Raw genomic sequence first — 25,969 nt, 5'->3', positions numbered from 1 at the left:
TGTATAATCTTTTGAACTTCTAGTTCACATTGCCCTGATCGAGGATATAAATGCATAAAGGATGATGCATTCCAATTAAGTTCCTTTTCAGGAAGTTTATTCTCTCCCCCTAATGTTGGAAATTTTGATTCATCAAAATGACAATCCCTAAACCGGGTTTTAAATACATCTCCAGTTTGTATTTCAAGATACCTCACTGTAGATGGAGAATCATATCCAACATATATCCCCAGTTTTCTTTTGGGTCCCATTTTGGTGCGATTAGATTGTGCAATGGGAACATATATCGCACACCAAATATTCTTAAATGGGAAACATTTGGCTGCTGGCCAAAAGCTAATTACATAGGAGAGAACTGATGATAACTCGTCGGCCTCAATCGAATAAGTGCCGCGGCGTGTAAAATAGCATGCCCCCAAACCGAGGTTGGGTGATTTGTTCTCATAAGTAAGGGTCTAACAATTAATTGGAGGCGCTTAATAAGTGATTTTGCTAACCCATTTTGTGTGTGAACATAAGCTACTGGATGTTCAACACTTATTCCATTAGCCATACAATAAACATCAAAAGCTTGGAAAGTAAATTCACCAGCATTATCAAGACGAATTGCTTTGATTGGATTTTTTGGAAATTGTACTTTTAATCAAATAATTTGAGTCAGTAATCTCGCAAACGCCAGATTATGAGAAGATAATAAGCACACATGTGACCATCTTGAAGATGCGTCTATTAGGACCATAAAATATCTAAAAGATCCACATGGTGGATGAATAGGTCCACATATATCACCTTGAATCCTTTCTAGGAATTCAGGGGACTCAAATCCAATCTTTACTAGTGATGGCCTTAAAATTAACTTCCCTTGAGAACATGCAGCACAACAAAATTCACTAGTTTTAAAAATCTTCTGGTTCTTTAGTGAATGTCCATGGGAGTTTTCAATAATTCTCCGTATCATGGTTGTTCCCAGATGACCCAATCGGTCTGCCAAGTTATGAATTCGTTTGGGCTAGTAAACTTCTGGTTTACAATGGCATGTGATTCAATTGCACTAATCTTAGTATAATACAACCTAAATGAAAGTGAGGGCAACTTTTCTAATATAACATTTTTATTTAAATCATGAGTTATGATACATAAATACTCATGATTTCCCTCATTCATAGTCTCAATATGATATCAATTTTTGCGAATATCTTTGAAACTCAATAAGTTTCTCAAAAACTTGGTAGATAATAGTGCATTATTTATTACGAATTTTGTTCCTCCGGAAAACAAAATTATAGCTCTTCTGGAGCCTTCTATCACATTGCCTGAGCCAATAATAGTATTAACATACTCTTCTTTTGGCACAAGATGGATAAAATATATATCACTTTTAAGAATAGTGTGCGAACTTACACTATCCGCAAGGCAAATATCTTCAGAATATGTCCTTACCATTTTTCTTCAGAGACAAATAATAATAATAATAAAATAAGTAGAAGTACATACATAGTAAAATTATTTATTGCTGTGTGTATTACTTCATATCAAATTCTTTATTTATAGACATACATGAACATCATTTTTAAACTTCATTAAAGTTTAGTCTGGTTTAAAAAAATCAGCCGCCCATGTAGTCAATGTTCATCGTATCAAGCTCTTATCACAACAATAACTACTCTTTTATAAGAGAGTGATTGCCTCATACTTAACAGACATAAACCACCTTGAACAGTTAAATGCATGCAAAATCCTACAAAAACAACTGAATAAAGAGAAATATCTAACATCACTAGAATTTTATCATCACTATTAAATACTTTTTTCTATACAGAATGAAGAGAATGCCCAAGGTAATAGGCAGCATACCTTTCTAGTCTGTTCTTTGAAAATAAAATTAGTAGTCTCCAAATCAATCTGTCAATGAAGGAAGCAATTTCTTCCCATTAAATAAATAATGCAAAAAGTAGTTCATCAAAAAAATATTTGGATGTTGATGTCTAAAATTATAAATTATATCATTATACATAGAAGTATAGAACCAAAATAATCACAAGAGCTTAAGTTGTGCACGGAATCCGTGCCCTTTTCTCTTTCTTTCTCTCTATTCTATTCTTCTCAGTTCTCCCTCTCTTAGGTTCTGGGAATCCAAATTCGAAACCCTAGAAGTTCAGCTTCCACCTTCCAGAACCTGACAATTCTCCTAACGGAACCCTAGATTTTCTCAGCACCCTGATCCAATTACTCACCCAATCGAGTTCACATACTCTAATCCACGCCCCGAATTTCCCATTCCCAGTTCGTCTCCAAACCCTCGATCGGCGTGAATTTCCGAACAATTCGATCAATTTAGCTACGGTGGCTCTCGCGCATGGGTAAGATTCTCCGAGAAACCGGGAAACCGTCCTCCAGTACTGCTTCGCCGGCATCGTCTTCAGCTCCGGCAACGACGTCGTCTACGTCCGTGACCGAAACAGTTAGGGGGTCTCATCATTTCAAGATCACGGGGTATTCTCTTTCGAAGGGGATTGGGATTGGGAAGTACGTGGCCTCGGATACGTTCTCGGTTGGTGGGTACGATTGGGCGATCTACTTTTACCCTGATGGAAAGAGCGTTGAGGACAATGCCACCTACGTTTCTCTCTTCATCGCTCTCGCCAGCGACGGCACCGACGTTAGGGCGCTCTTTGAGCTGACCCTTTTGGATCAGAGCGGGAAGGAGAGGCACAAGGTCCATAGCCATTTCGAGAGGACGCTCGAAAGCGGGCCGTACACGTTGAAGTACCGGGGTAGCATGTGGTATGCTAAATTTTATGTGATTTGAGTTCGAGAGCTTGAAGTTTATTGCATTTATTTTATTTTGATTGATGCTGTTGTTACCAATTTATGTTATCTGATCATTTGGTATGCGTTTTATATGCGTGTGGAGAAGGTTTAACTTTGTGACTGGCTTTTTGTGTTGATGTTGTGGAGACAGATAATGGAATAATAATTTGAGGAAGAGGAAGAGGTGATTCTCATGTTTTATGAGTAATTTTGTGCCATCTGAAACAATGACTTCGATGATATGCAAATTTGTCACGAGTATGATTATTTGTAGGCATTCATGTTATGGGAGCTCTTGGGGACTAGTTGGTTTTTATTTCATTTCATGTTTCTAAGTTTTCTCTGCTTTTGGGGTTTGAGTATTATGGAGGAAATAGTGTAACAAGATTTTATTTCTTTTATTGTCTTATTCCCTTTTAGCTCATAAAATTATGATATAGAAAACACTAGAAGTGAAATAAAAAACAAACAGACCCTTGTCTTCTCTCTGTGTTATGAATTTATTTGTCTCAGTTGTGGTTTATATGCACAAGAAGACCATACACGAGGTGGTTACAGGAGACCTACGTAGACATGATACATGATAGAGCGCAATGACATCGTTTGGTCTATATCGCCAACCCCACTAGGTGGGATAAGGCTTTGTTGTTGTTTTGTTGTTCTGGTTTATTTGCACCCATGCACACAAAACTTTTTGTCCTAAAGCCAGTCCAAAGAGTTTGTGAAACGCTGATTGGTTGTCTGATGCTGTGTGTTTCAGGGGTTACAAACGATTCTTTAAGAGAACGGCTCTAGAAACATCTGACTACCTTAAAGATGATTGCCTATCTGTGAATTGTAGTGTTGGTGTGGTGAGATCACACACAGAAGGCCCTAGAATCTATTCTATAGGAATTCCTCCATCTAACATTGGTGAGCAATTTGGTCAACTACTGGAAAGCGGAAGAGGAACTGATGTGAGTTTTGAAGTGAATGGAGAAATTTTTGCGGCCCATAAATTGGTACTAGCTGCACGATCACCCGTTTTCAGAGCCCAACTTTTTGGTCCTATGAAAGATCAGAATACTGATTGTATAAAAGTTGAAGATATGGAGGCTCCAGTCTTTAAGGCATGACTAAATGCTGTTTTGCTATTCTTTTTTAATTTGCTTTGTGTTTCTGCATGCTTGGCAAATATGGTTTTGGACATCGGGGTGTTTTCTTTTTGGGGGGGATGTACATATGCTTTGGGTTAAGGTCTGGGACTCCGGGTTTGTTGATTATTGTAAGCTGTGAAATGTTTTCTGCAGGCATCACTTCATTATATGTACTGGGACACACTACCTGATTTGCATGAGCTAACTGGACTGAACACAAAATGGGCAACTACCTTGATGGCTCAACATCTGCTAGCGGCAGCTGATCGGTATGCCTTAGAGAGGCTTAGGCTGATGTGTGAAGCAAGTCTCTGTGAAGATGTTGCAATAAACACTGTGGCTACGACTTTAGCTTTAGCAGAGCAGCATCATTGTTTTCAGCTGAAAGCAGTCTGTCTCAAGTTTATTGCAACCTCCGAAAACCTCAGAGGTGTGTATTTTCTTCCATGGATTTCTACTGCTCTGCTCACAAATAACTAGATTATTAGGAATTGTAAATCGTTGTTCCGCTATAAAGTTAAAATTTATCAGAAATATAAAACGTTTGAGTGCAGAGATCATTGATAATAGTAAGCAAACACCTCATAAAAGAGTCACCAAAAAAAAAAAAACACCTCATAAAAGGGTTTGCAAGTTTCCTAATGCCGGAAATTATTTTGTTAATTTAATCTGGATTGATTTGAATAGAAATATTGATCCACCTTTATTTCTTAATAAACTAAAGTATTTTCCCCCGGTTGGGACTTTCAGCCGTGATGCAAACTGATGGGTTTGACTACTTGAAGGAAAGTTGCCCTTCTGTACTGACAGAGCTACTGGAGTATGTGGCTAGATTCACTGAGCATTCGGACTTGATGTTCAAGCACAGGAATGATGTACTCCTTGATGGCAGCGACATAAATGGGAGGCGGGTGAAGCAAAGGCTTTATAATAACTAAGTCTGTGTACACTGTACTCAACTCAAATTGCTCTCTGTAGAGTCTTCTTTCACTCTCCCTTTTTTAAAAAGGATAGCGAGATAAGCTTTATAGGATTTAGAGTCAATTTTTAATTCTTAGCTTATTCATGTGTATGAGACGTAAATGTAATGTAATCTGTGATTGTAGTGTTGTACTATCAATGCTCCGTTTGATTGTGTAGTTTTCTGTAATGCCTTCAAGTTCGTTTTCGTTTTCGTTGAAAGAAACCTGTCTGAAAGTAGTGATCACTGATCAGTCAGCGTCTGTTCAGAGTTCATGCATTCTTAGAGACGTTAGAAAGGTATCCTCTGACGAAATTCTCCCTATCTTTCCATTTAGCTATGGCGATGATGTTGCCAATACCTCTTTTTTATGCGTTCTTTATTGAAAGCCACCGTATCAACGCGTGCCAAGCATCTTTATAGCAATACCTTTTGTGTTTGTCCGTTATCATGATTGCTATGTTTCTCAACTAATGATTAATGGGATATAAACAAAACTTTTACGCAACACACAGTATTTAAAACAATAAATCCCTTATTTGTTTTACTCTATTTGTAAACGATCTTGAAGGTCTCAAGTGCAAATAAACATCAATACAATTGCGTTTTCACTCATGGGTCATGGCTCATGTTATTTTGTATGTTTTTTCCCCCTTACGTTATATTTTCATGTTTGTAAAACACTTGAACCAATTTAAAACATTACAAAAGAATGAAAGGGTTAAAATATTTTAAATAATATAGAATTTAATTTCTATACTATGACTATGTGACGTAATTATACTTGGTAGTTAAATAATAAAAATGTAAGTGTTCCGGACGCGAGATTAGGATTACCTCTCATAGTGGTCGAACATGAATTTATAGATCAAAATACAAAGCTGCAGCAAATCTTCTTGTTTTGGGTCGGCATCTCCACATGGGTGGAAGTGTACCTGCAAAAGACTCCTGATAATAGAATTAATATAGTCTAAGAGATATTAGGATTAGAATTAAGATTAGACGTGATATTTTGGGCTTGTATATATTTATAGAGTTTGAAGAGAAGATCTGTAAAGATTCGAAAAAATTTGTGCAAAATATATGCGGAATCTTGTGTGGATACGATCATATAATCGGGTCAGTTTGGCTAAACTTCTTAAATAAGTTCTTTTAAAAAAAGAGTTTAAAATATAAGAATTTTTATTAATAACAACTTTTAAATAAGTTATTTTGTATTTGAAAAGTTATTATAGAAGTTCTTGTTTTAAAGTTGTGCATTTAATAGGAATGATAAAATAGCTTTTGAAAATAGAAGTCACATTTTTTAACTTCTTCAAAGGCTCTTAAATAATTTTTGAAAAAGTTAAAAGTTTATCTAAAAAATTGTACTAAAGTCTAAACACTATTAATATAAATTTTTATAAGTCAAAAGCTAAAAAAAAAAAAAAAGTAGCTTTTGGAGTTTCCAAACGCACGTCTTTTGTGGGCCGACATGCTCGAGTTATGAAATTAGATCTAGTCTAAAAGGTGGAAACTCAGGTGCAGTCGACTTCACGTAAAGTTGATACTTGAAACCGGTTAAATGATTTAACTGACTAAATTTTTATCAAACACTTTTCAAATATTAACTTCATGTGAAGTCGGCTTTACCTGAGTTTTTACCGGTCTAAAAACTGGCATGTCTCATGAAGCTTATATATTAAATTATTCTAAACATTTTTCGTTTCTTTAATTTCAATTAAGTGACCATATAAGTTAAAAATTATTATCTTAAATAAATTATGTTTAGTTATTTTCGTAATAAATTAATTTTGCTCTATTCAATAAAACAATGCATTCGGGCTTGGGCGGGGCCTCGGGGGGCAATTATGGAATAACAGAAAATCTTCATATATACGTATACGTTTACATCAACTTGAGTGCTTGGTTCCCATTTTCTACTGCACTCTCTTCCTTTGTTCTCAAAATGGTAATGTCCCTTTCGTTCTTTCTTCCTCTTCTTCTTCTCTCTACTTCCGATTTTCTCATCTCTGTGATTCGTTTTTTTGTCACGACGGGTCCTAAAGTATGTTCCTTTTTTCCTTTTTTCCCCCCCGGTTTTTGGGCGGGTGTAGTTGTTCTTCTCGTACTTCAAGGATTTGGTGGGAAGAGAAGTAACGGTGGAGCTCAAGAACGATTTGGCCATAAGGGGCACTCTTCACTCCGTTGACCAGTACCTCAACATCAAGCTCGAGAACACTCGCGTCGTTGACCAAGACAAGTACCCCCATATGGTATGCTTCTTTCTAGGGTTTATTCTTTTTCTGTCCTCAATTTTAGGGCTTATGGGGTTTTGCATTGCAAAAACTTTGAATTCATGATCAATGGACTTCTCGGTATTATAGTCACTGATATTGTTGATAATTCCTGTTAATGATTGGAATTTTTTTAACATTTATTTGATTTTTGGCAAACCATATTGAGTATTCTGTCAAATTTGTGTACTTTAATGTTCTGCCAACCGGATTGCTTAATGCTGACCATTTCTTGATGAATTGCTGACTATTGCTTGATGAAGTATTAAAGCAATTAGGTGCTTCTTGTGTATGTGAATAAGATTATTCTTCAATCGAATCTGTATGTGTGCCAGAGGTTGGTTAATTTTAGATATGGATTTGGCTGTAGGTGAAAGTGAATTGCAAAACCTTGTATGAAGGGGGTTTTCTTATTTAAATAGACAGATCACAGAAGTGAAGAATAAGTAGAACTATGGTCATGGTATTGTACTGATTGTAACTTACTGTTTTTGTGGGATTGTTGCTTACTTGCCTTAATGTGACCATAACTCATAGTAAGTTATTATGTTTCTTCAACTGCTAAGCCTAACACTTACCTTAACAAACTAATGATTATAAGGATCATGGTCTTTAATTTTCTTTCTTATGTGATTTAGACAGGGAGGGATGTAAGTTTCTCCTTTCAACTGTTCATGTTGTAGTATTATGGTTCGAATCCTTCTATTTGTTCTTTATATTTGTGTGAAATTTCTATTTGTTTTATTGAGGTTTAGCCATGGTACAAAAAGTACAATTGTTGCTGCATGAGTTATGGGTTAGAGGTCGTGGGTTAAAATCCTGCAAATAGTTCCTTTGTGTGCTCTGGTAGGACTGTGTATACTCTTTCAAGGGCACATCGGGTGGAATTTTAGGATCCCTTCAGTTCTAATAGAGGGTGAGCCTTGACAGTTGATACACAATAAGGTTGTTGTCTTGTAATAAGAGGTTATTGGTTCAGATCTGGAAACAAGCTTTAGGTTTCAAGAGGTAAGGCTGTGTCCATCTGCCCTTTTTAGACTACACCTGGTACTAGCCTCATGCACTGAGACACCCTATTGGGTTCCAATTGGAACTTTAATATGAGATTGTATATGGTCTACTTTGTTGATTATTTTGAGAGCCACGTCAAGTTTCAGGGTTGTCTGTTATTTCATCGATTCCCTTCTACATTTTAATGTGTTTCATATGAGTGTGTTAGTATGTTTTGATTTTGTTTATATGTTTAGAGTATGTTTGGGAGTTTGCAGATGATGGAAGACAATGGTCATTAATGGAGTAGAAAAGAAAGATGAGGATTGGAGTTAACGATCATAGGGCACTTTATTGTTTGGTAGGAGAAGAGAAGGGAGAGAAGCTTGAATACACTGTGGGAATCATAAAATTCATTGTTTTGAATTGCTGAGGGGTGGTCTCGCCATCTCGGTTTTCTTTGATGGCAATTTCACTCGCTTTTGGAGAAACTTCTGAACATACAATTTTATCAAAGTCTCTTTCCCATTCTAAGCCACTCCATTTTTGTTCTCCTATTGTTAGCCTTAGGCCTATAGGAGTTGTACTAGGGTGGAATGAGAACTCGGGGATTTTGCAGGCTGTCAATGCTTGTCTTCCTTATTTCCGTTATGTTAATAATTGAAATGGTAATGTCTTGTAGATTATTGGAATTTGGAAAGATTTGGGAGTTTATGAATTTGCATTTGAAGGTTTTGCCCCCAATTTTTGTACTCGAATGGCCTGAAATTTTGGCTATTGATGTATGCCATGAAAAAAAAAAAAAAGAGAGAAGGGATATAATAATGAGTTGATGTGTTGTTATGAGGTTAGATGGTGAGGGAGAAGACAAGATAAATAATAAAGCACGCTTCTGTAATAGAATATATGAGTGAGAGATACTCGCTTTAAAATTACTTTGTGAAAGGATTATAGGACATGGCTTTGTGTAATGTGTATAAAGGAACTTGGTAGTAGGATATAGTCTCTGGAGTTCGTACAGGTTTCTCTGATTATCACGTGTTTCATTCTGCAATCTGAAGCTATGTTCTCCTCTTGTTAATTATGTTATATTTTATTGTCTCAATTTGGCATGTATACTGTAACTAGCTTCAGTGTTGATTCTTCATGTTATAATCATCCATGCTTTCATGTATCCATTCTAGCAATTACATAACTATGAATATGATGAGTTTATATATAATGTATGTTACTCTTTGATCTCAGCTTTCTGTGAGGAACTGCTTCATCAGAGGTTCAGTGGTCAGATACGTGCAATTACCTCCAGAAGGCGTGGACGTTGAACTATTGCACGATGCCACTAGGAGAGAAGCTCGGGGTGGTTAATCGGTTATTCTTATAGTATATCTTTCTGTTGTAGTCTGTTTGGATCGAAATGTCATGGATATTTTGGTTTCGGATAAAGAAAGAAACATTTAACAGATGTTGAGACTTTTTATCTGCATTCCTTTATCCGTCTATTCTCTTGAAAGCATTGTCCAATTTTTACTATGACAAAGTGATAACTGAGTTTCTCTTTTCCTTGCCCTTGTTTCCTTGTTTCAAAGTATGATGGATGGTGACTGAACTTCAGTGATAGTTACTGTAGACAGGTTGTTAAGGGATTATCTTGTGTAAATGTTATGATGTGAGTATCACCATGAAATTGCAAAATTATGATTTTTGTATTATTATTTTATTATGCTTTGTCAACCCCTTTTCTTAATGGAATGTATTGAACTTAGATTCGAAGAAATATTTGTGCCCAAGTCTAAGACTTTGCAAACTCGTCAAATGTTCACGTTGTTTTATAAATCATCTACTTAAAAGAACTTAAAAGTTGGACCTAAGTGATAACCATGCATGAATTCACTGTCATAATTGCATTGACATTATGTCAGAACGGGAGACAAATATTGTATGAGATAGCACATAGCAGAAAGGGGAAGATTTATTACTTTACGTGTCGTATAAGCGTATGATTAAATAAGATTAGCCTCTAATCTCTAGAATATATCCATCGGAGAAAAATTATTTTCTGAAGAAAAACTTGATATTCTTACTCAATTACATTCTATTTTCTATATTCGACAAATAAATTAACATGTGCAGAAATAATGAATTTTCATAAGCTATATAAACATCTTTTATTGAATTTTATAGATCTTTGGTGGAAAAAAATTTTACACACACGATTAAGTGTGTATTGTCACATTAACTATAAAAATAATAAATTTTTTTTATTTATTACTTCAAAAATTATTCAAGCGTATAAATTTAATTAAATGGCTATATAAAACTTGTCATTGCATTAAAGTTATATTCTTTTATTTCTTTGAAATCAAATAATAACACACATATTAAGAACTTTTTCAGGGTAAACTTGGAGAGAGAAAGTTATATAAATTGATTGTTCTCCCATAGAATTAATTATAACCATCCTCAGAGTACCAATAAACACACAATATTTTATAGATGATTTAGAAATCTCCTTAAAAACATAATAGAAAAAATGTTAGTTGAATATTATAAATAGACATGTTTTAAAAACTGAAAGAAATATGTCAGATAAGTCATTGAATAATTTTTATTTATTATCTTTACATAATTTTGTAAACAGTCATCTTAAATTCTAAATAGTACATTAATGAATCAAATAGTTTTAGAACAGTGTTAAAAAATGAACATTATAACAGTGAATTTCAATTAATATTATAATAAATTGCTTAACAAGTCTAATATACAATCTATTTAAAATGTTTTTATTAAATTTAAATTTAGATTTTTTTTAAGTAAATTTCGAATTTTCTTAATTTTAAGAATTTAAATGTCTTTTGTTAATTTCCAATACTTCTAAAAAAAATTGTTCTAAATTTTTTATACTAAAAATTTATATTTTATAATTTAAAAATATTATTTATATATTAAAATTAATTATTAATATATTTATATATAAAATAAATATGTAATTTAATTTATTTTTAATATATATTTTATATTGGTGAATGAATTAAAGAATAATTTTGACGTCCAGGTATAATAGTCGTTCATAATTAAATGCAGGAAGAAAGCCATTTGGCTGAATAAAAGAGGGAAAGGTTTGAAGAAGAGAAATCTCTCACGCAACCGACCCTAACATAATTCATTCTCGTTCCCATGCACAACAAAAACACACACACTCATAAACTAAACGCTCTTCTCACAATCTCACTCGCTCTCTCTCTCCATTGCGCTTTGCGCGTTCCGCATTTTAGTTTTTTTTTTCTTCTTCTTCTCTTCTCTTCTCTCTGTATTTCAATTTCTCGTGGTCTCTTTTCATTTTTCTCGTATGGCGGTTCCCGCGCAAACCAGCGCTACTGATCAACCGAGCCTCTGGGACGCGGTGCTTCGGCACACTGAGCTGGCTCAGCAACGGAACTCCGACCCTAACCTGTGGGCCTCGGAGCTCGCCGCCATGCTCCGATCCTCCACCGTGATCCTTCCTTCCGTGGAGCTCGCCCACCACCTCGTGTCTCATTTCTTCTGGAAGAATCACTGCCCCGCCGCGTGGAAGTTTCTAGAAAGAGCCATCTCTCTCAACATCGTCCCTCCCTTGCTCCTCCTCGCTCTTCTCTCCGCCACGTAACTCCTCATTCCTCCTTTTACTGCGATTCTTCTTCTTTCTTTTTTTTTTGTAAGAAATTATTTTCTTGTTGTAGTCTTGTTCATTATGGTTTTTATATGTGTGCATTTCTGATTGGTTTTTTTTTTTTGCCATTTCGTTTATTGTTATTATCATTATTATTATTAGAGAAATACTATTTGTACACCAAAATCTGACACTAAAATTAGTCACCAATATATTTTTATATAAATACATGTATGGTTTAATTTATTTTCAATATATATTTTATATTTTAGCATGTATTTTATTATTATTATTATTATTATTATTATTTGTTACTGTTATGTGTATACCTTATGAAATGCTTAGTATATCAACAGCGCGTATGATTGTATAGTTATATGTGTATGTATCTGTGTAACTGTATTTCGTGAATGCAAGTTTGTTTGTTGCTCTGCTTCGCACGAAAAAGTTGCTTGGAATCAAATTGGTTGCACTTCATAATTATTGAATGAAACCATTTGAAGCAGTAGAAGGTTTGGGGGTGGTCTTCTGAACTTTCTCATGTATGTATTTTTGTGTCCTTTTGGAGTTATGACCTTGCTGGCGATTGAAGTAGCTTTTCAGTGACATAGATAGCTAATCAGCTGTCTTCTGTATTATATCTGCATCTTTAAGGGAAAGCTTTGCCTAACATCATGTTATCTCTCGGAGTTTCTTATTTTTCTTCCTTGTTAAATTACAACTTCTTTTTCCCCTGACTGCAGGGTTGTTCCAAGCAGGCAACTCCATCCAGTAGCTTACAGACTTTATATGGAACTCCTAAAGCGAAATGTTTTTATGCTCGCCTCTCATATCAATTCCCCAAACTATGAAAAGTGAGGTTCAATTCCAAAGGAGTTTTCTGTGAATTAATGTTGTTGGGTTGTCTTTTATAATATGTTAAAAGTTGAACATTAGGGCCCACAAGGCCTTGCTTCTACGCCTTGCTTTTAGAAGCCTGGTTATGTGGGTTTTAATGTTTCTTTAACATAGTGTGCCTTCAAACCTTCTACCTCATGAATAGGGATAATATTTTCTTGGATGATATATTGCATTGAATGCTAATAGTAATGTTCCATAGTGATTGTGCAGGATTATGACATCAATTGATGAAGTTCTTCTTCTCTCCCAAGTATATAACCGAAAGGATTGTGAGCCTGGAGTTGTTCTAGTTGAGTTTGTCTTCTCAATTGTTTGGCAGTTACTTGAAGCAGTACTAGATGATGAAGGATTACTGGATCATGCATCGGAGGATAATCCTAGATGGCTAAGGAGGTCAGATGATATGAATATTGGAAGTCCTGATTGCTTCACTGGAAAAAAAACTGAGCAAAAGGGGGAATTGCAGAGAGAAAATACAGCAATGGCTATTGAGATCGTTGCAGAATTTTTGCAAAACAAAATTACTTCAAGGATCCTTTCCTTAGTTCATCAAAACATGTAAGAACTTAATTATGGTGTACTTTGCATTTATGAGGTGAACAATGCCCATTGGGTGAATCTCAATTAAGTGCTGGAACACTCGCTGAAGAAAAATTATATTTTGTAGGCCATCTCATTGGGGATTTTTCATTCGCCAAATGCATCTGCTTGTATCAAACTCTTCAGTTTTGAGGAGCTCAAAACATATTACTCCGGAGGCCCTTTTGCTTTTAATGGAAAATATCTATAAAGGCATATCTCATCAAAGCAAAACAACATCTAAGGCTAATGCGTTCATGGTTGCTGGTTCTCAGATCTTTTTTGCTGGTCAATCTTTTGGTGATAGTTGTTCTTTGCAATGGCTTCCTATTGATCTTATCCTTGAAGATGCTTTGGGTGGAGCTAATGTCTCAGCACTTAGTGCTATTAAAATTGTTACTGGTATGATCCGTATTATTTTTATCATAGTGGTGAAACAACTCAAATCGATACATGTGAAGCCATGATTCTGTTAGTTGCCTACATTTGAATATCAACAAAAGCACCAGTATTAAAATGTACAAATAGTATCAATCAACCTCTAAATAATCTCACGCTAGCTCAAAGCTTTATTTCAAAACCTCGCATAACACAATTTGTAGCACAAATTGACCATTTTTTGCTTGCCCACTTTAACATGAAAAGAAAACCTCTCAATTCTTTGGCGGTCAAGGGTTTGAACCCCCATACAAATGCTCAATCTCATTGTTATATAATATTTAATACTGAACACTTATTTTGAATGGAAGTACTTGGCAGTTTTATTTACTTCAAGCCTTTTTTACTAGAAATTTATTTTAAGTTTTTATTGCAGGTTTGGTGAAGGTTTTACATGCTGTAAATGGAAGTACTTGGCACAGTGCATTTTTAGGTTTATGGATTGCAGCATTGCGGTTGGTTCAAAGGGTATGTATGGGTTGATACAACAGAAGTGATGGGAAACTGATTATTTTTTTTATTGTGAAATGGCTTCATGAATTTATTCATGTGTATGAGCTGGTGATATAATCATCTTTTTTATTATAAGGGAAGGTTATGCTGGCATGTCATTTACATTTGCTTTGTATGTGTTGGCAGCTGCAGTTCTACATTTAATTGATCAAGTGTTTTTTATTTACAAAGGAAAAAAATGGCTCTGGAAAGTTTTTGCAATTGGAATCTACACCCTTTTCAAATAATGCTACTTATATTTTTCACCTGTTATTTTAGGAGAGGGATTCAACTGAAGGTCCTGTACCTCGCCTTCATACTTGCATGTGTATGTTATTGAGCATTATAACCCTTGTGGTCGCTCATATTATTGATGAAGAGGAAAGTGAATTGATTGAGGAAGCTGAATGTAGCCCTGCCAATCAAAGAAAAGATAAACCAACTTTGGGGAAGTGTCGTGGAGAATTGATTGCCAGCTTACAGCTATTGGGTGATTATGAGTTCTTACTGACTCCACCTCAATCTTTTTTTTCGGAAGCCAATAAAGCTGCTGCCAAGGCTATTATGTTCTTAGCTGGAAACTCCGTTGGCAGTGAGGTCTTAGAGAGTATAAGCGTGAATGACTTACCGACAAAATGCTGTAAGTATTTCTCTCTATGTTGGTTACAAAACTTATACCTTTCTTTTTTATTGGAAACTTCATCACAGCCACCTAGCATTAAGCTACGAGACAGGACTCGATAAAATAGTTCAAAGAATATATGGAAAAGAAGGGAAAGAAAAATATGAGCATATTGATCTCTATTAAATTATAACTAAGAGTTATTAATAGAAATTCTTGTATATAATTTTATCATAGTTATTCTCTAATGATTATTATTGGATTTCTTCCAAACATGGTTCTTATATTCCCTCTCATTTTCTTCTAGTTTTCTGCACTTTCTTACAACTCACAGAATATTAACATGGTATCCATAACTCTAGAGCTAAAATCCAGTTTTGGCTACAGCTGATTACAGCAACCATTTAGATCACAATATCCATCATTTCATAGATCAAACAATCATTACTCCACCTAAATTTGCTTTTGCATAGCAATAACTCTACCATAGTGTTAGCGAAGAAAGACCAACTTCTTCTCATGATGACTTCAATCAGATTGGTTTGGTGAATTTGGTTATTCCATTAAGAGGCAATGGCATATTCCATAGACCCATGTTCTCGTACACATCACTAGAATAGAACCATGGAGAGAAAGCACTGACATGAACGCTGCAGATCTTATTCTACAAGCTTAAGCCCCTTAAAAGTTCTGAGATGATACTTTATTTAACTGTCCATTAATTAATTAGTAGCCTTCCCTCCTTTGCATCATCTCGCTTCTTGAACCTCGCTCTCACACCCATCATATCACCGTATGAATAACTATTTCACAAGTAACTTGACTGGTGAATAGTATAAGCTTTAAAGTTTTTTATTGTTTTTGTTTTCCTTTCCTTAGTTTAATTGACACCCGTAAACTCAAATTTAGGTCATTTGACTGCAAATTTATGAGGTAAACACTCTAAAGAAAGCACAAGGGCCTTGAGTATCTAGCTCAGAATGGCTATCTATCAATGTAGTTTTAAATCAATGCTGGGTCCCTTTGTGGCGGCCTAGTCCAAGTTGCATGACACACAACCACTTCATCCTCTTTTCCTTCGCCTCTCTCTTCTTTCTATGTCATAACTTATGCTAATCCGATGCCTATTCTGGACTATTCCCTTGTCATCATCCCCTCCCTCCTTTCAGTCAGCCATCGTCACAAAATCCTCAGAGCTCTGCCTTTTTAATCTTCTCTTTCTTCCTCTCCACCTGCTTTCCATGCGAACTAGACAAATCTACTATTTTTAATCCTTATGTAGAGCCTATCCCACTCATTTTTTAAAATCAACGATTCAAACATTAGGTTCTCTAAAAAATGATCCCGCTCTTCCTCACCCCCCCCCCTTTTTTCTCTCAATTTATTTAGCTTCTCTAAAAGATGGGATCTATCAAGAGCTAAGGATGCGATCTTATTTTTAGGATTTCCCCCTCCGTGTCACCTTCCATTCAAAGTCAATGTATGCATATTTCCAAATCTCTCTCTCTCTCTCTCTCTCTCTCTCTCTCTCTCTCTCTCTCTCTCTCTCTCTCTCTCTCTCTCTCTCTGTCTGTAGCGACATGATTTCATAATTTTATTTTATTTTATTTTATGTTTCCTCACAGCTGGCAACTTATGGCATCTAATCGTTGAGGCTTGCATTGCAAGAAACCTACTTGATACATCAGCTTATTCTTGGCCTGGCTATGTCAATGCATGCAGCAATCAAATTCCTTGTAGCACTTCTAGCCAGGTGGCTGGGTGGTCTTCATTAATGAAGGGATCACAGCTAACTCCTGAATTGGTTGATGTACTAGTTGTAACTCCAGCTTCCAGGTATGCTAGTGAATCATATCATTCCTGGGTTTTGTGCCCCTGCTCCCATCTTAAAAGTTCTGTTACAAGGGAAATATTTAGGGGAATATTGTTAAAAGTTTAGATTATTGTTCTTGTTCAGATAGTCTCCCCCCCCCCCCCCCCCCCCTCCTTTTTTCCTCTTTCCACCATGACAAAGCAGCAGTGGTGTATCCTTGTAGTAAACTAATGGTTACTTATTGCCTTTAATTTTCTTGCCATTCATTTTTTTTTTTGTGGTCTAATATCTGACTGCACTTCCTGATCCAAGTTGTCTGTCCCACCTTAAATTGTTTGTCAGGAACTTTTGGATACTCCTTTATACATTTCATAGTATCTTTCTTTTTCCTTGTTTTCTTCCATTCATGCTACTGACCTAGACCTTGTTCACACTTTAGTAGTTTAGTATTATGATAGTTTCAGTATTTCTATTTGTAACTTTATTCTCTAATTCACTTTAATGGGTTAGGATGCAAGAACTGACTGACTTTCTTATAATCCTAATATGCAAGGATTTCTAAAAGGTTGTTATTGTAAAATTAAATGTTGTTTTCTTGAAAGAATATCTTCTCTGAAGCTACCCCTTTTGCATTTCATTATTTATTTTTGTCTGAGCTCTGAACATTTTTAATTCCTTGTCGAACGTCCCTTTTTATCTCTAGATATTGTCCAGACAAAATATCCCCACCCCTCTTTACTGTGATGAGTTTTTGGAACATCTTGTGTGAGCCAGAACCACATGGCATTGCACTTTTTTCCACACATGGTATACAACTAATATGGGGAGAAGAATGTATTCTAGTAATATGGAACGATCGTTACAGATATGGATACTTTGTTGAGTTGTTGTGTTTGCATATTAGACAAAACACTTGTCCTGTCCGACACATGTGGCTTTCGTGTTCACCTAGACTTCAATTTTTTAGATAAATACAAAATTCAAACAAGAGTAGTATTCAGAATTTTAGATAGAGTTAAAATTTTCATAAAATCTCATTCTCAGCTGATACTTCTAGAAAAGAACTTAGAAATAGCATGTATTGACTACTGACACAAGAAATTATCTAGAATGGTTTATATATTCTAAACAGGGCATAGAAAGCATTGAAAATTGGTTGTTTGTCATTTACATCAATGGAAATATCTATTATTTTAATGAATCTCTCTCTCTCTCTAAGGAGTAACAATTGTGTTGCCTAGTATCAATACTACAAACACACCTATCTTTTTTTTAAGCCAAGAATATTAGATGCTTCTTTTGTAAATTTACCAGAGGTAACACAACTGAATTTTTAAGCTCATGGATTTGATGGAAGCTTAGCAGAGATTGAGAAAATATATGAAATTGCAACCAATGGTTCAGACGAAGAGAAGATATCTGCTGCCACTATCCTCTGTGGGGCATCTTTAGTACGAGGATGGAATGTACAGGTAGAGCTAAATTATTCCAGTTAGTTCTTTGATTCTACCATAGAAATTAGTAGTTTTCTCTTTCCTAGTTGTTTAGTTTGTTGTGTCTGTTGATCCTTCTTTTTATTTTAGTTTTTTACTATGATTATCTTTATTGCAGGAGCACACCATTCTTTTTATGACAAGTTTGCTCTCACCTCTGGTTCCTCCAACTGAAAGCCATTTGATCAGCCAAGCTCAATTTCTCAATGTCCTTCTTATTGGAATTTCATCACTAGATTGTGTTCATATTTTCTCTCTTCATGGTTTGGTATGTTAATTTCTAACAATTGTATTCTGGCTTAGACATGTAATTATAACTACTCTTTTTTATAGTACAAGTATATATATGGCATTTGTTTTTCCTATCTGAGAAGTTTCAATCATCAAATCAGTTATATATACAAGCAGATGCTGATATATACTGTGCTTGCTGATGCTTGCTGATATTTCTATTTATTCAGGTTCCATTACTTGCAGCAGGGTTAATGCGAATATGTGAGGTTTTTGGATCATGTGTTCCCGATGTCTCACAGACTCTTTCAACTGGAGAAGAACTCTCTTTTCATGAGGTGTTCTCAAATGCATTCACTCTTTTGCTGAGGTTCTGGCGGTTTGATGTTCCATCTATTGAACATGTGCGGAGGGATTCTGCTACTCCACCACTTGGGTCACTATTTTGTCCTGATTCCCTTTTATTGGTTCGAAACTTTCTATTGGCATCTTTTGGAAGATCAGCAAAGGATCAAATAACGCGCAAAAGATTTTCAAAATATATAACCTTTCCTACTGAACCAGTATTTTTGGATTCCTTTCCAAAATTCAACTTCTGGTATCAGCAACATCAGGAATGCATTGTTTCAATCCCGTCTGGTCTTGTCCCTGGAGGGCCTGTGCATCAGATTGTTGATGTTCTACTATGCACGTTATTTAGGAAGATAAATAGTTGTGATGAACCTTTGGCATGTAGCAATTCAGGAAGCAGCGGTTCACCTGGGTCTGCACTGAATGAAGCTATCATGAAACTAAAGGTACCTGCGTGGGATATACTTGAGGCCATTCCGTTTGTGCTGGATGCTGCTTTGACGGCTTGTGCTCATGGAAGACTTTCTACACGTCAACTAGCTACAGGTTTGCCTAGTCTTTTATATACCTTAGTAGCTTTAACATTTATTAGGTAAATACTGAGTAGAATTCAAATAGTCAAAAGTTGTTCCTAGAACACCTCATGCTGCTTTAGGAACCAGTACATGTTGCATCTAAAAGGTGCCCTAGAATAATTTTTCAATTACCTATATCTTGATAATGAATTCCTGTGTTTTGAACTTAATGCTGCATTGGTAATCCTGAGTATTAGAATTTTCTTCTTATGTTGTTTACTGTGTAATTTATTTCAATGTGCCTCTTATCCCAGGCCTCAAAGATCTGGCTGATTTTCTGCCAGCATCTTTGGTTACAATTGCAAGCTATTTATCAGCTGAAGTTAGACGCGGAATATGGAAGCCAGGTTTTATGAATGGAACTGATTGGCCTAGCCCTGCTGCAAATTTATCCCTTGTTGAGCAGCAGATAAAGAAAATTTTAGCCACCACAGGTGTTGATGTTCCAAGCCTTGCTGTAGGTAATTCATCTTATTGTTTACTCAATTCACGCCCACAGCAAAATTTTTATTTTTGACATTATCCTTGACACTTTCTTTACATACAATGTTGATATTTTAGGATACGATAGGGTTGGCCTTAACATTAGTCATTATTAGTTAAGATTAGTATGGGGTAAAACTAAGAGTTAAAATTTAATGGATTAAATTCCTTTGTAATACTCATACACCTATATACTTGAAGTCCAAAGTTTCTTTCATGAGTCCAAAACCCATTTATAACCTTAACAGCTTAAGTTATTTGTAGGAGAGTTTGTAATTGACACTGTTGTTGTAAAAATCAGTAGACAGTAGCCTTTAGAAGAGTTTGTCTTTGACATTATTCGTGAATGACTTAAAATCAAGCAGCTATTATGAACATACAAAAGAGGTTGCTGTGTGAACCATATATGTTTTTGTCATCCCAGTATTTATTTTTGTGGTGGACTTGTTTGTTTCTTAATCTTATTAAATGTGGAGATCAAAGTTTCATTTAGTCATTATGTTGTTTATTTTCGATTCCTTGCAAGCAGATGGGGACTTTCAAGCTACGTTGCCTTTGCCTTTGGCAGCTTTTGTAAGCCTCACATTAACATATAAACTTGACAAAGACACTGGGCGGTTCCTTAGCCTGATTGGCCCAGTTATGATTGCTCTTGCTTCTAGTTGCCCCTGGCCGTGCATGCCCATTGTAGCTTCTTTGTGGGTCCAGAAAGTGAAGCGTTGGAGTGATCACCTTGTGCTCTCTGCTTCCAGAACAGTCTTCCACTGCAACAAGGATGCTGTAGTTCAACTACTAAGAAGTTGCTTCAAATCCACACTTGGGCTTGGCTCTGCCTGTTTACATAATAATGGTGGTGTTGGTGCTCTCCTTGGTCATGGTTATGGCGTTGGTGTCAATTCCAAAACATCTGACGGGGTCTCTCCGATTGCTCCAGGAACTATTTGCTTGAAAGTGTACCAGTATATTGGAGATACCAGGTACTTGTCTGAAGAAATTGTCTCTATTCTAATGCAAACAGTGAGAGGTATAGTAAGTAATCAATTACTCAAGGGGGATGGTAAGAAGCAAAAGAAAATCAAGTATGGAACGACACATGGACATGTTTCTCTTGCTAGATCCAAGGCACGGGTCAAGCATGCTGCTCTACTGGCAGCTTCATTGGTTTGGATATCGGGTGGAATAAAGTTGGTTCAATATTTCATAAAAGAGACTATTCCTAAATGGTTCTTTTCTTCTAGTATGTTGGAGCTGGATGGTGAAGAATCCAGTGCCTTGGTTGCTATGCTTAGAGGTTATGCATTAGCATTTTTTGTCATGCTCAGCGGGGCATTTGCCTGGGGCATTGACCATTCACTTCTATCAAGACAAAGAGGAAAGGTTATGGGGCTGCATTTTGAATTCATTGCAAGTGTCCTTCAGAAGAATATACCACTGCGTTGTCAGGATGCTACTTGGCGAGCCTATGTGTCAGGATTTCTGAGCCTGATTGTGAGTTGCACTCCATTGTGGGTCAGCGAAATCGATGTTGATATATTGAAGAGACTAAGCAAGGGATTAATACAGATGAATGAGCATGAGTTGGCTCTTAGGCTTTTGGAGAAAGGAGGGATTGGCGCCATGGGTGCAGCAGCTGAAATGATTGTTGCATTTCAACATAGATTTTAAATCTCTCCAGAGCTGTGTTGTACTGTGGCATAGATATTCATTGATTTGTTAACAAATTTGGATGTTAGTGTTACTTAGGTTACTGTCCTTGCATGCTTTTAGTCAGTAGAATTTGAGACTTGTCTTCTTGTAGGTATTAAGTAAAAAAGATGAACCAGGTGGGTAGATCATTAGATCCTCTCGAATAGAAAATATAAAAAGTACTATTTTTAATTTTTTAAAATTGTTATTTGAAAAAAAAAAAATGCTTGTTTAAAATAAAAGGAACATGTTTGCATTTCTTAATAAAAATATCTTATTTTTTAAAGAAATTGTAACCAAATAGCTTTATAAATTATAATTATATAATGGAAAAAGTACTTTTTAAAAAATAATCAACATAAGAAAGACTAAATCTAAAAAAAAAAGTAATAAATCAAAATAAAAATTCAAATAAAATCAAATTCATATCAATATCTCATATGTTGTAGAATGTTAGATGAAGCCCCCAACCTGTTTGCATGCAAAATGGTATTTCAGAATTCACATTCCTTCGAATATGGTAATTTTTCTATTCTAAGATGCATAGCGTTTTTGCTCTTGACTTAGGCCATATATTTTATACGACGGTTAAACTAATTTTTCAGTCATCTGCTGCTATTAGAAACGTACATGGTTGTACCCCATGTTTTCTATCTTCTTGATCCGAGTACTCTGGTATTCATCAATACAATATTCTTTATCTCGGTCAAAATTTCAACTCGATGAAATTTCATCGGTGAACGAAATTACATTCAAAAGAGACTCTATCATAATCACGTCGAATGTTTGCATTTAGGTAGACACAAACAAATTCAGCGGCCATTTGCAAGAGAAGAATAGTGGAGTATGAGTTTATGAAATTTGAACGAGAATGGATGAATGGATTTTTTTTCCTTTTTTTTTCTTTTGAACTTGAATGAAAGAGTGATTCAAGTCACCAATTTATAAAATTTTCTCGTGCTTGGCCATCAATGATACACAGTATATCTCTTAACGATGGTCCTAAATTATCTATATATTGTTGTCACTCAATGAAGAGATACTTAACAAAATGTAATTTGGTAAATTCTTCATATTTTACACATTTGAAAACAATACCACCACCGCCATAAGATAATTATAGTTTTCAGGGGACATTTTTCTGAAAGCATTCACTATTTTACACGGGTTTCCAGCAAGCATAGCCTATTACATATTCCTCACCAAACATCATAACATATATATCTCAAATCATTATTTTATAAATCAATAATTGAAACCCCATTTTTCATGTAATAAATAATGGAAAGGATTAAGAGATGTATTGGGCTGATGAATGCACTTTAGCTTCTCTTATTGCTTGTCTCAAATAAAGTGCAGCTGTGAGACCTCATTAGGTAAGTAAACAATCCTGCTGTCTGCTCAGGGACAAGTTCACCATCGGTTAAGAAAAAACCAGGAAACGGAAGAGACGTATCGACTAAACGGTACCACGACATCCCTTCCGGGGGCACAGGTAGAACTAAGGTTTCTGAATTATCAGCTGCATTGAAAGCAAGAAATAAGTCCCCTGATATGTCAGTAGGTAAAGGGTTTTCTGGGAGCTCTGGTTTTTCTGCCTTCAGAAGCATTGCAAGGAACTTGCAGGTTGGGTCTTCCCATTGTGGTGGATCCCGGTTGCTTCCGTACCACTCTATGTTTTCTTCCTTTAAAAAGCTGCTACTTTGAAGAAGATCACTCCGCCTCTTTCTGAGTGAACTTAAAAAGGAAACAAATTGTGTTGTTTGTTTGCTAAAACCTGTTTGCAAGGCACTCCAATTGAAAGGTTTAAAGACACTGTATGCAGGAGAACCATCAAAAGACTGACCACACTCATCTCCCATGTTCAGAACAGGTACTCCTAAGGACACAAACAAGATGAAGAGGAAATTACGGATTTGTTTGAGTCGTCTTTCAAGCACAACGACGTTGTTAGTAGGTCCTTCTTCTCCACAATTCCAACTCAACTCTGCACCTAGTTCACCACTACTAAAGCTGACCAAGTCCAAAAGAGAAAGTCCAAAATTCCTGGCAACATAATTGAAAGCAAATGCCGGGCCTCGTCCATTAGAAAACATGTCTCCACTCCCACAAAGTCTTGTTGCGAGGTTACTGATAAGACTTTCACCCCTCAAGAAGTTTCTCACATCATGACAAAATTTTGTATTTATTTCAGCCCATCTCATCCAATGGGGAAAGTGGGTTCCCTTTGCTACCATACCATGGGGATCCCAGGAATCTGCAATGATTTTAGTCTTCCAGAGTACTGGATCAAAAGCGATTGCTTCAACCAATGGAGGTCGAGACAAGTATTCCCCATGAGAACCCCTCAACAGATTAGAAGCATTTATGAAAGAGAAGCCATCAATGTGAAACTCAGTCACCCAATGACGAAGGCTATCCAGAATCAAACTTTGCACTACAGGATAGTTACATTTCAAAGCACCCTGTGTATCCGGATCATCGACTCCATTTAGAAAATAGTACGATAAGTCATCGATTCCTTGCAGAGCACCAGCCTCAGCAGTATGGGCAAACACAACTTCCATAAGAACTTCTATACCATTGGCATGCATAGTTTTAACCATCTCCTTCATAGAATTGATAGTGGACACAGGATCACCAGATGGCCCATATATGTGCATTAAAGAGAAAAAGTGACAAGGAAAATATGGTCCTTTATTCTCATCAAATGTGAGAACTGGCTCCAGCAAAATGGCATTCACACCCAGATCTTTGAGATACTTCACCTTGTTAGCCAAACCAGAAAAGGTCCCGGCTAAATTACTAGGAAGTTGACTGGACATATCCTGCGTAAAGCACTTGACATTCAACCTATAGACCACTAGCTTTTCCATGGACAAATTCGGACGGTAATCATCACCCCAGTCGAAAGCAGGCTCCTTCCCCAACTGTCCAAGATTCCTCACTAATCCATGACCATCAGGAAAAAAATTCCCAATGATCTTAGCATAAGGGTCCAAAAGAACACGCATGGCATCATCATCATCCTTGTCTCTCCCCACAAGATCCCCCTGCAGCGATAACCATAGCTCACAAAAGTCCAGGCACTCTCAAATGCGACATGCCAAACATCACCTGATCGATTGACATAAGGATCCAGATCAAGCTCCAAGGCAGGTTTCTCCACACCAGTGTCATCATACAAACACAAAACAACACCCTCTGCATGCCTTGAGAAAAGGGCAAAGTTCATAGAACCATCAGGACTAAAAGACAGACCTAGAGGAGCTGGGTATCCTGGAAGAGAACCGACAGGAACACAAAAATTTGTTCTCCTATGGCTTCTGATCTCCAATCCACTAGTCTCATCATCACCTAACAGAGACTTAAAATAAAATGATAAGTACAATGGAACTTGCTTAGCATCAAAATCCAACTCAACCACAAACTTCTCAGCAGAATTCTGCTTAAACTGGCTTAGATTCATCCCCGCCCCAGCATCCCCACCCGAATTCTTCGAATCCAACTCCACAAAACACGACGAATCGTCTCTATACACACCCCAACACAACACAAGCCTCTTTTCACCTTGGCCACTAACCCTTAAATCCAACGAAGAAACCTCAATCAAAACAGAATACCTAAGGTGGTTATTACTCTTTGTGACATAAACTCTAACCAAACCGCCACCAATCTCTGTCCTGAACAAATAGCTCAACGTCCTCTTCAGATCCTCAGATTCGGAAGCTACGGCATTCAGTTTATGCTCAACGGATAACCTTGACGTGGCACCCAATTTTGAGGTGAAATTACGCGAAAAGGGTTGAATGGGGTTTTGCAACCCTCGAATAACGAATTGGTCCTTTGTCTGGTTAAAGGATTTGTGAAAGCATGAAACTTTGGTTCGGTATTTATATGGGTTGCAAGGAATCAGTGTGAATGAATGCACCAGATTCGCCATAGAAGCGGTTCCTGGTGCTATGTGTTTGCAGTTGCAGTTAACAGTGTACAGTGAGTGAGTGAGTGAGTGAGCGAGCGAGCGAATATAATAACTATATAAAATGATTGAGTAAGAGATTAGAGTAAGAGATTGAAACTTACATTTTATGAGATAATGATTGAAATGACTGAAGAGAGAGCAAAGAATAAATAATGGAGAAGATGAGAAAGGGATGGTATGTGTGTGGTTGTGTTAACACAATGCTTTCATTGTCTTCTCCACTCTGCGGTGCTCATTACCGTCGCCTTTGGCTACAATCGGATCAAGATTTTTTTTTATTTTATTTGATTTTTTGTAAAGCTTTTTTTCTTAAATAAATGTACAGGAATTTTGTCGAAAACTAACGGTGGAGAATAATTTTATTGATTCAGACATTCTTGTCAGACAAGTTAAAGTGGTTTGGTAGGTGCAATCAATATTAGTAGATCATAGTCTTCGGTGAAGTAGATCATAGTCTTCGGTGAGAGATTAAATTTGTTAGACAGACAAAATTTTCTTTGTTTT

At 36.2% G+C, this 25,969-nt stretch overlaps 4 protein-coding genes across 5 annotated transcripts; 3 read left to right on the top strand and 1 right to left on the bottom strand.

Annotated features, from left to right (window-relative positions):
* The first annotated feature begins 1,722 nt into the window (after nt 1-1,722).
* Nucleotides 1,723-5,086, top strand: LOC112754735 (BTB/POZ and MATH domain-containing protein 2). The gene is made up of 4 exons (XM_025802485.2): nt 1,723-2,784; nt 3,572-3,920; nt 4,101-4,377; nt 4,698-5,086. Exons 1-4 carry the CDS (start codon nt 2,357-2,359, stop codon nt 4,883-4,885), a joined length of 1,242 nt encoding a protein of 413 aa, XP_025658270.1. The 5' UTR covers nt 1,723-2,356; the 3' UTR covers nt 4,886-5,086.
* Nucleotides 5,087-6,714: 1,628 nt separating this feature from the next.
* Nucleotides 6,715-9,866, top strand: LOC112754736 (sm-like protein LSM2). Its single transcript, XM_025802486.3, has 3 exons — nt 6,715-6,859; nt 7,005-7,163; nt 9,420-9,866. Exons 1-3 carry the CDS (start codon nt 6,722-6,724, stop codon nt 9,537-9,539), a joined length of 417 nt encoding a protein of 138 aa, XP_025658271.2. The 5' UTR covers nt 6,715-6,721; the 3' UTR covers nt 9,540-9,866.
* Nucleotides 9,867-11,258: 1,392 nt separating this feature from the next.
* On the top strand, nt 11,259-21,685 carry LOC112758470 (mediator of RNA polymerase II transcription subunit 33A). 2 transcript variants are annotated; one of them, XM_025807162.3, is made up of 12 exons: nt 11,259-11,813; nt 12,564-12,674; nt 12,931-13,278; nt 13,388-13,701; nt 14,114-14,205; nt 14,509-14,869; nt 16,477-16,687; nt 18,022-18,136; nt 18,276-18,425; nt 18,619-19,285; nt 19,569-19,775; nt 20,327-21,685. In XM_025807162.3, exons 1-12 carry the CDS (start codon nt 11,521-11,523, stop codon nt 21,460-21,462), a joined length of 4,005 nt encoding a protein of 1,334 aa, XP_025662947.1. In that variant the 5' UTR covers nt 11,259-11,520; the 3' UTR covers nt 21,463-21,685. The 2 variants fall into 2 exon arrangements, with proteins under 2 accessions (XP_025662947.1, XP_025662948.1); XM_025807163.3 differs by having other exon boundaries at nt 11,388-11,813; nt 12,920-13,278.
* An 841-nt stretch (nt 21,686-22,526) lies between these two features.
* On the bottom strand, nt 22,527-25,563 carry LOC112754732 (isoamylase 2, chloroplastic-like). Its single transcript, XM_029293704.2, is given in 2 exon segments — nt 22,527-24,526; nt 24,529-25,563. Coding segments are annotated over 2 exon segments (2,619 nt in total). The 5' UTR covers nt 25,427-25,563; the 3' UTR covers nt 22,527-22,805.
* Nucleotides 25,564-25,969: the final 406 nt, after the last annotated feature.

The sequence above is a fragment of the Arachis hypogaea genome, chromosome 16, assembly GCF_003086295.3.
Source record: "Arachis hypogaea cultivar Tifrunner chromosome 16, arahy.Tifrunner.gnm2.J5K5, whole genome shotgun sequence".
Lineage (NCBI taxonomy): Eukaryota > Viridiplantae > Streptophyta > Magnoliopsida > Fabales > Fabaceae > Arachis > Arachis hypogaea.
The sequence above is the reverse complement of the archived record's forward strand: the minus strand, read 5'-3'. Positions and strand labels throughout refer to the sequence as shown.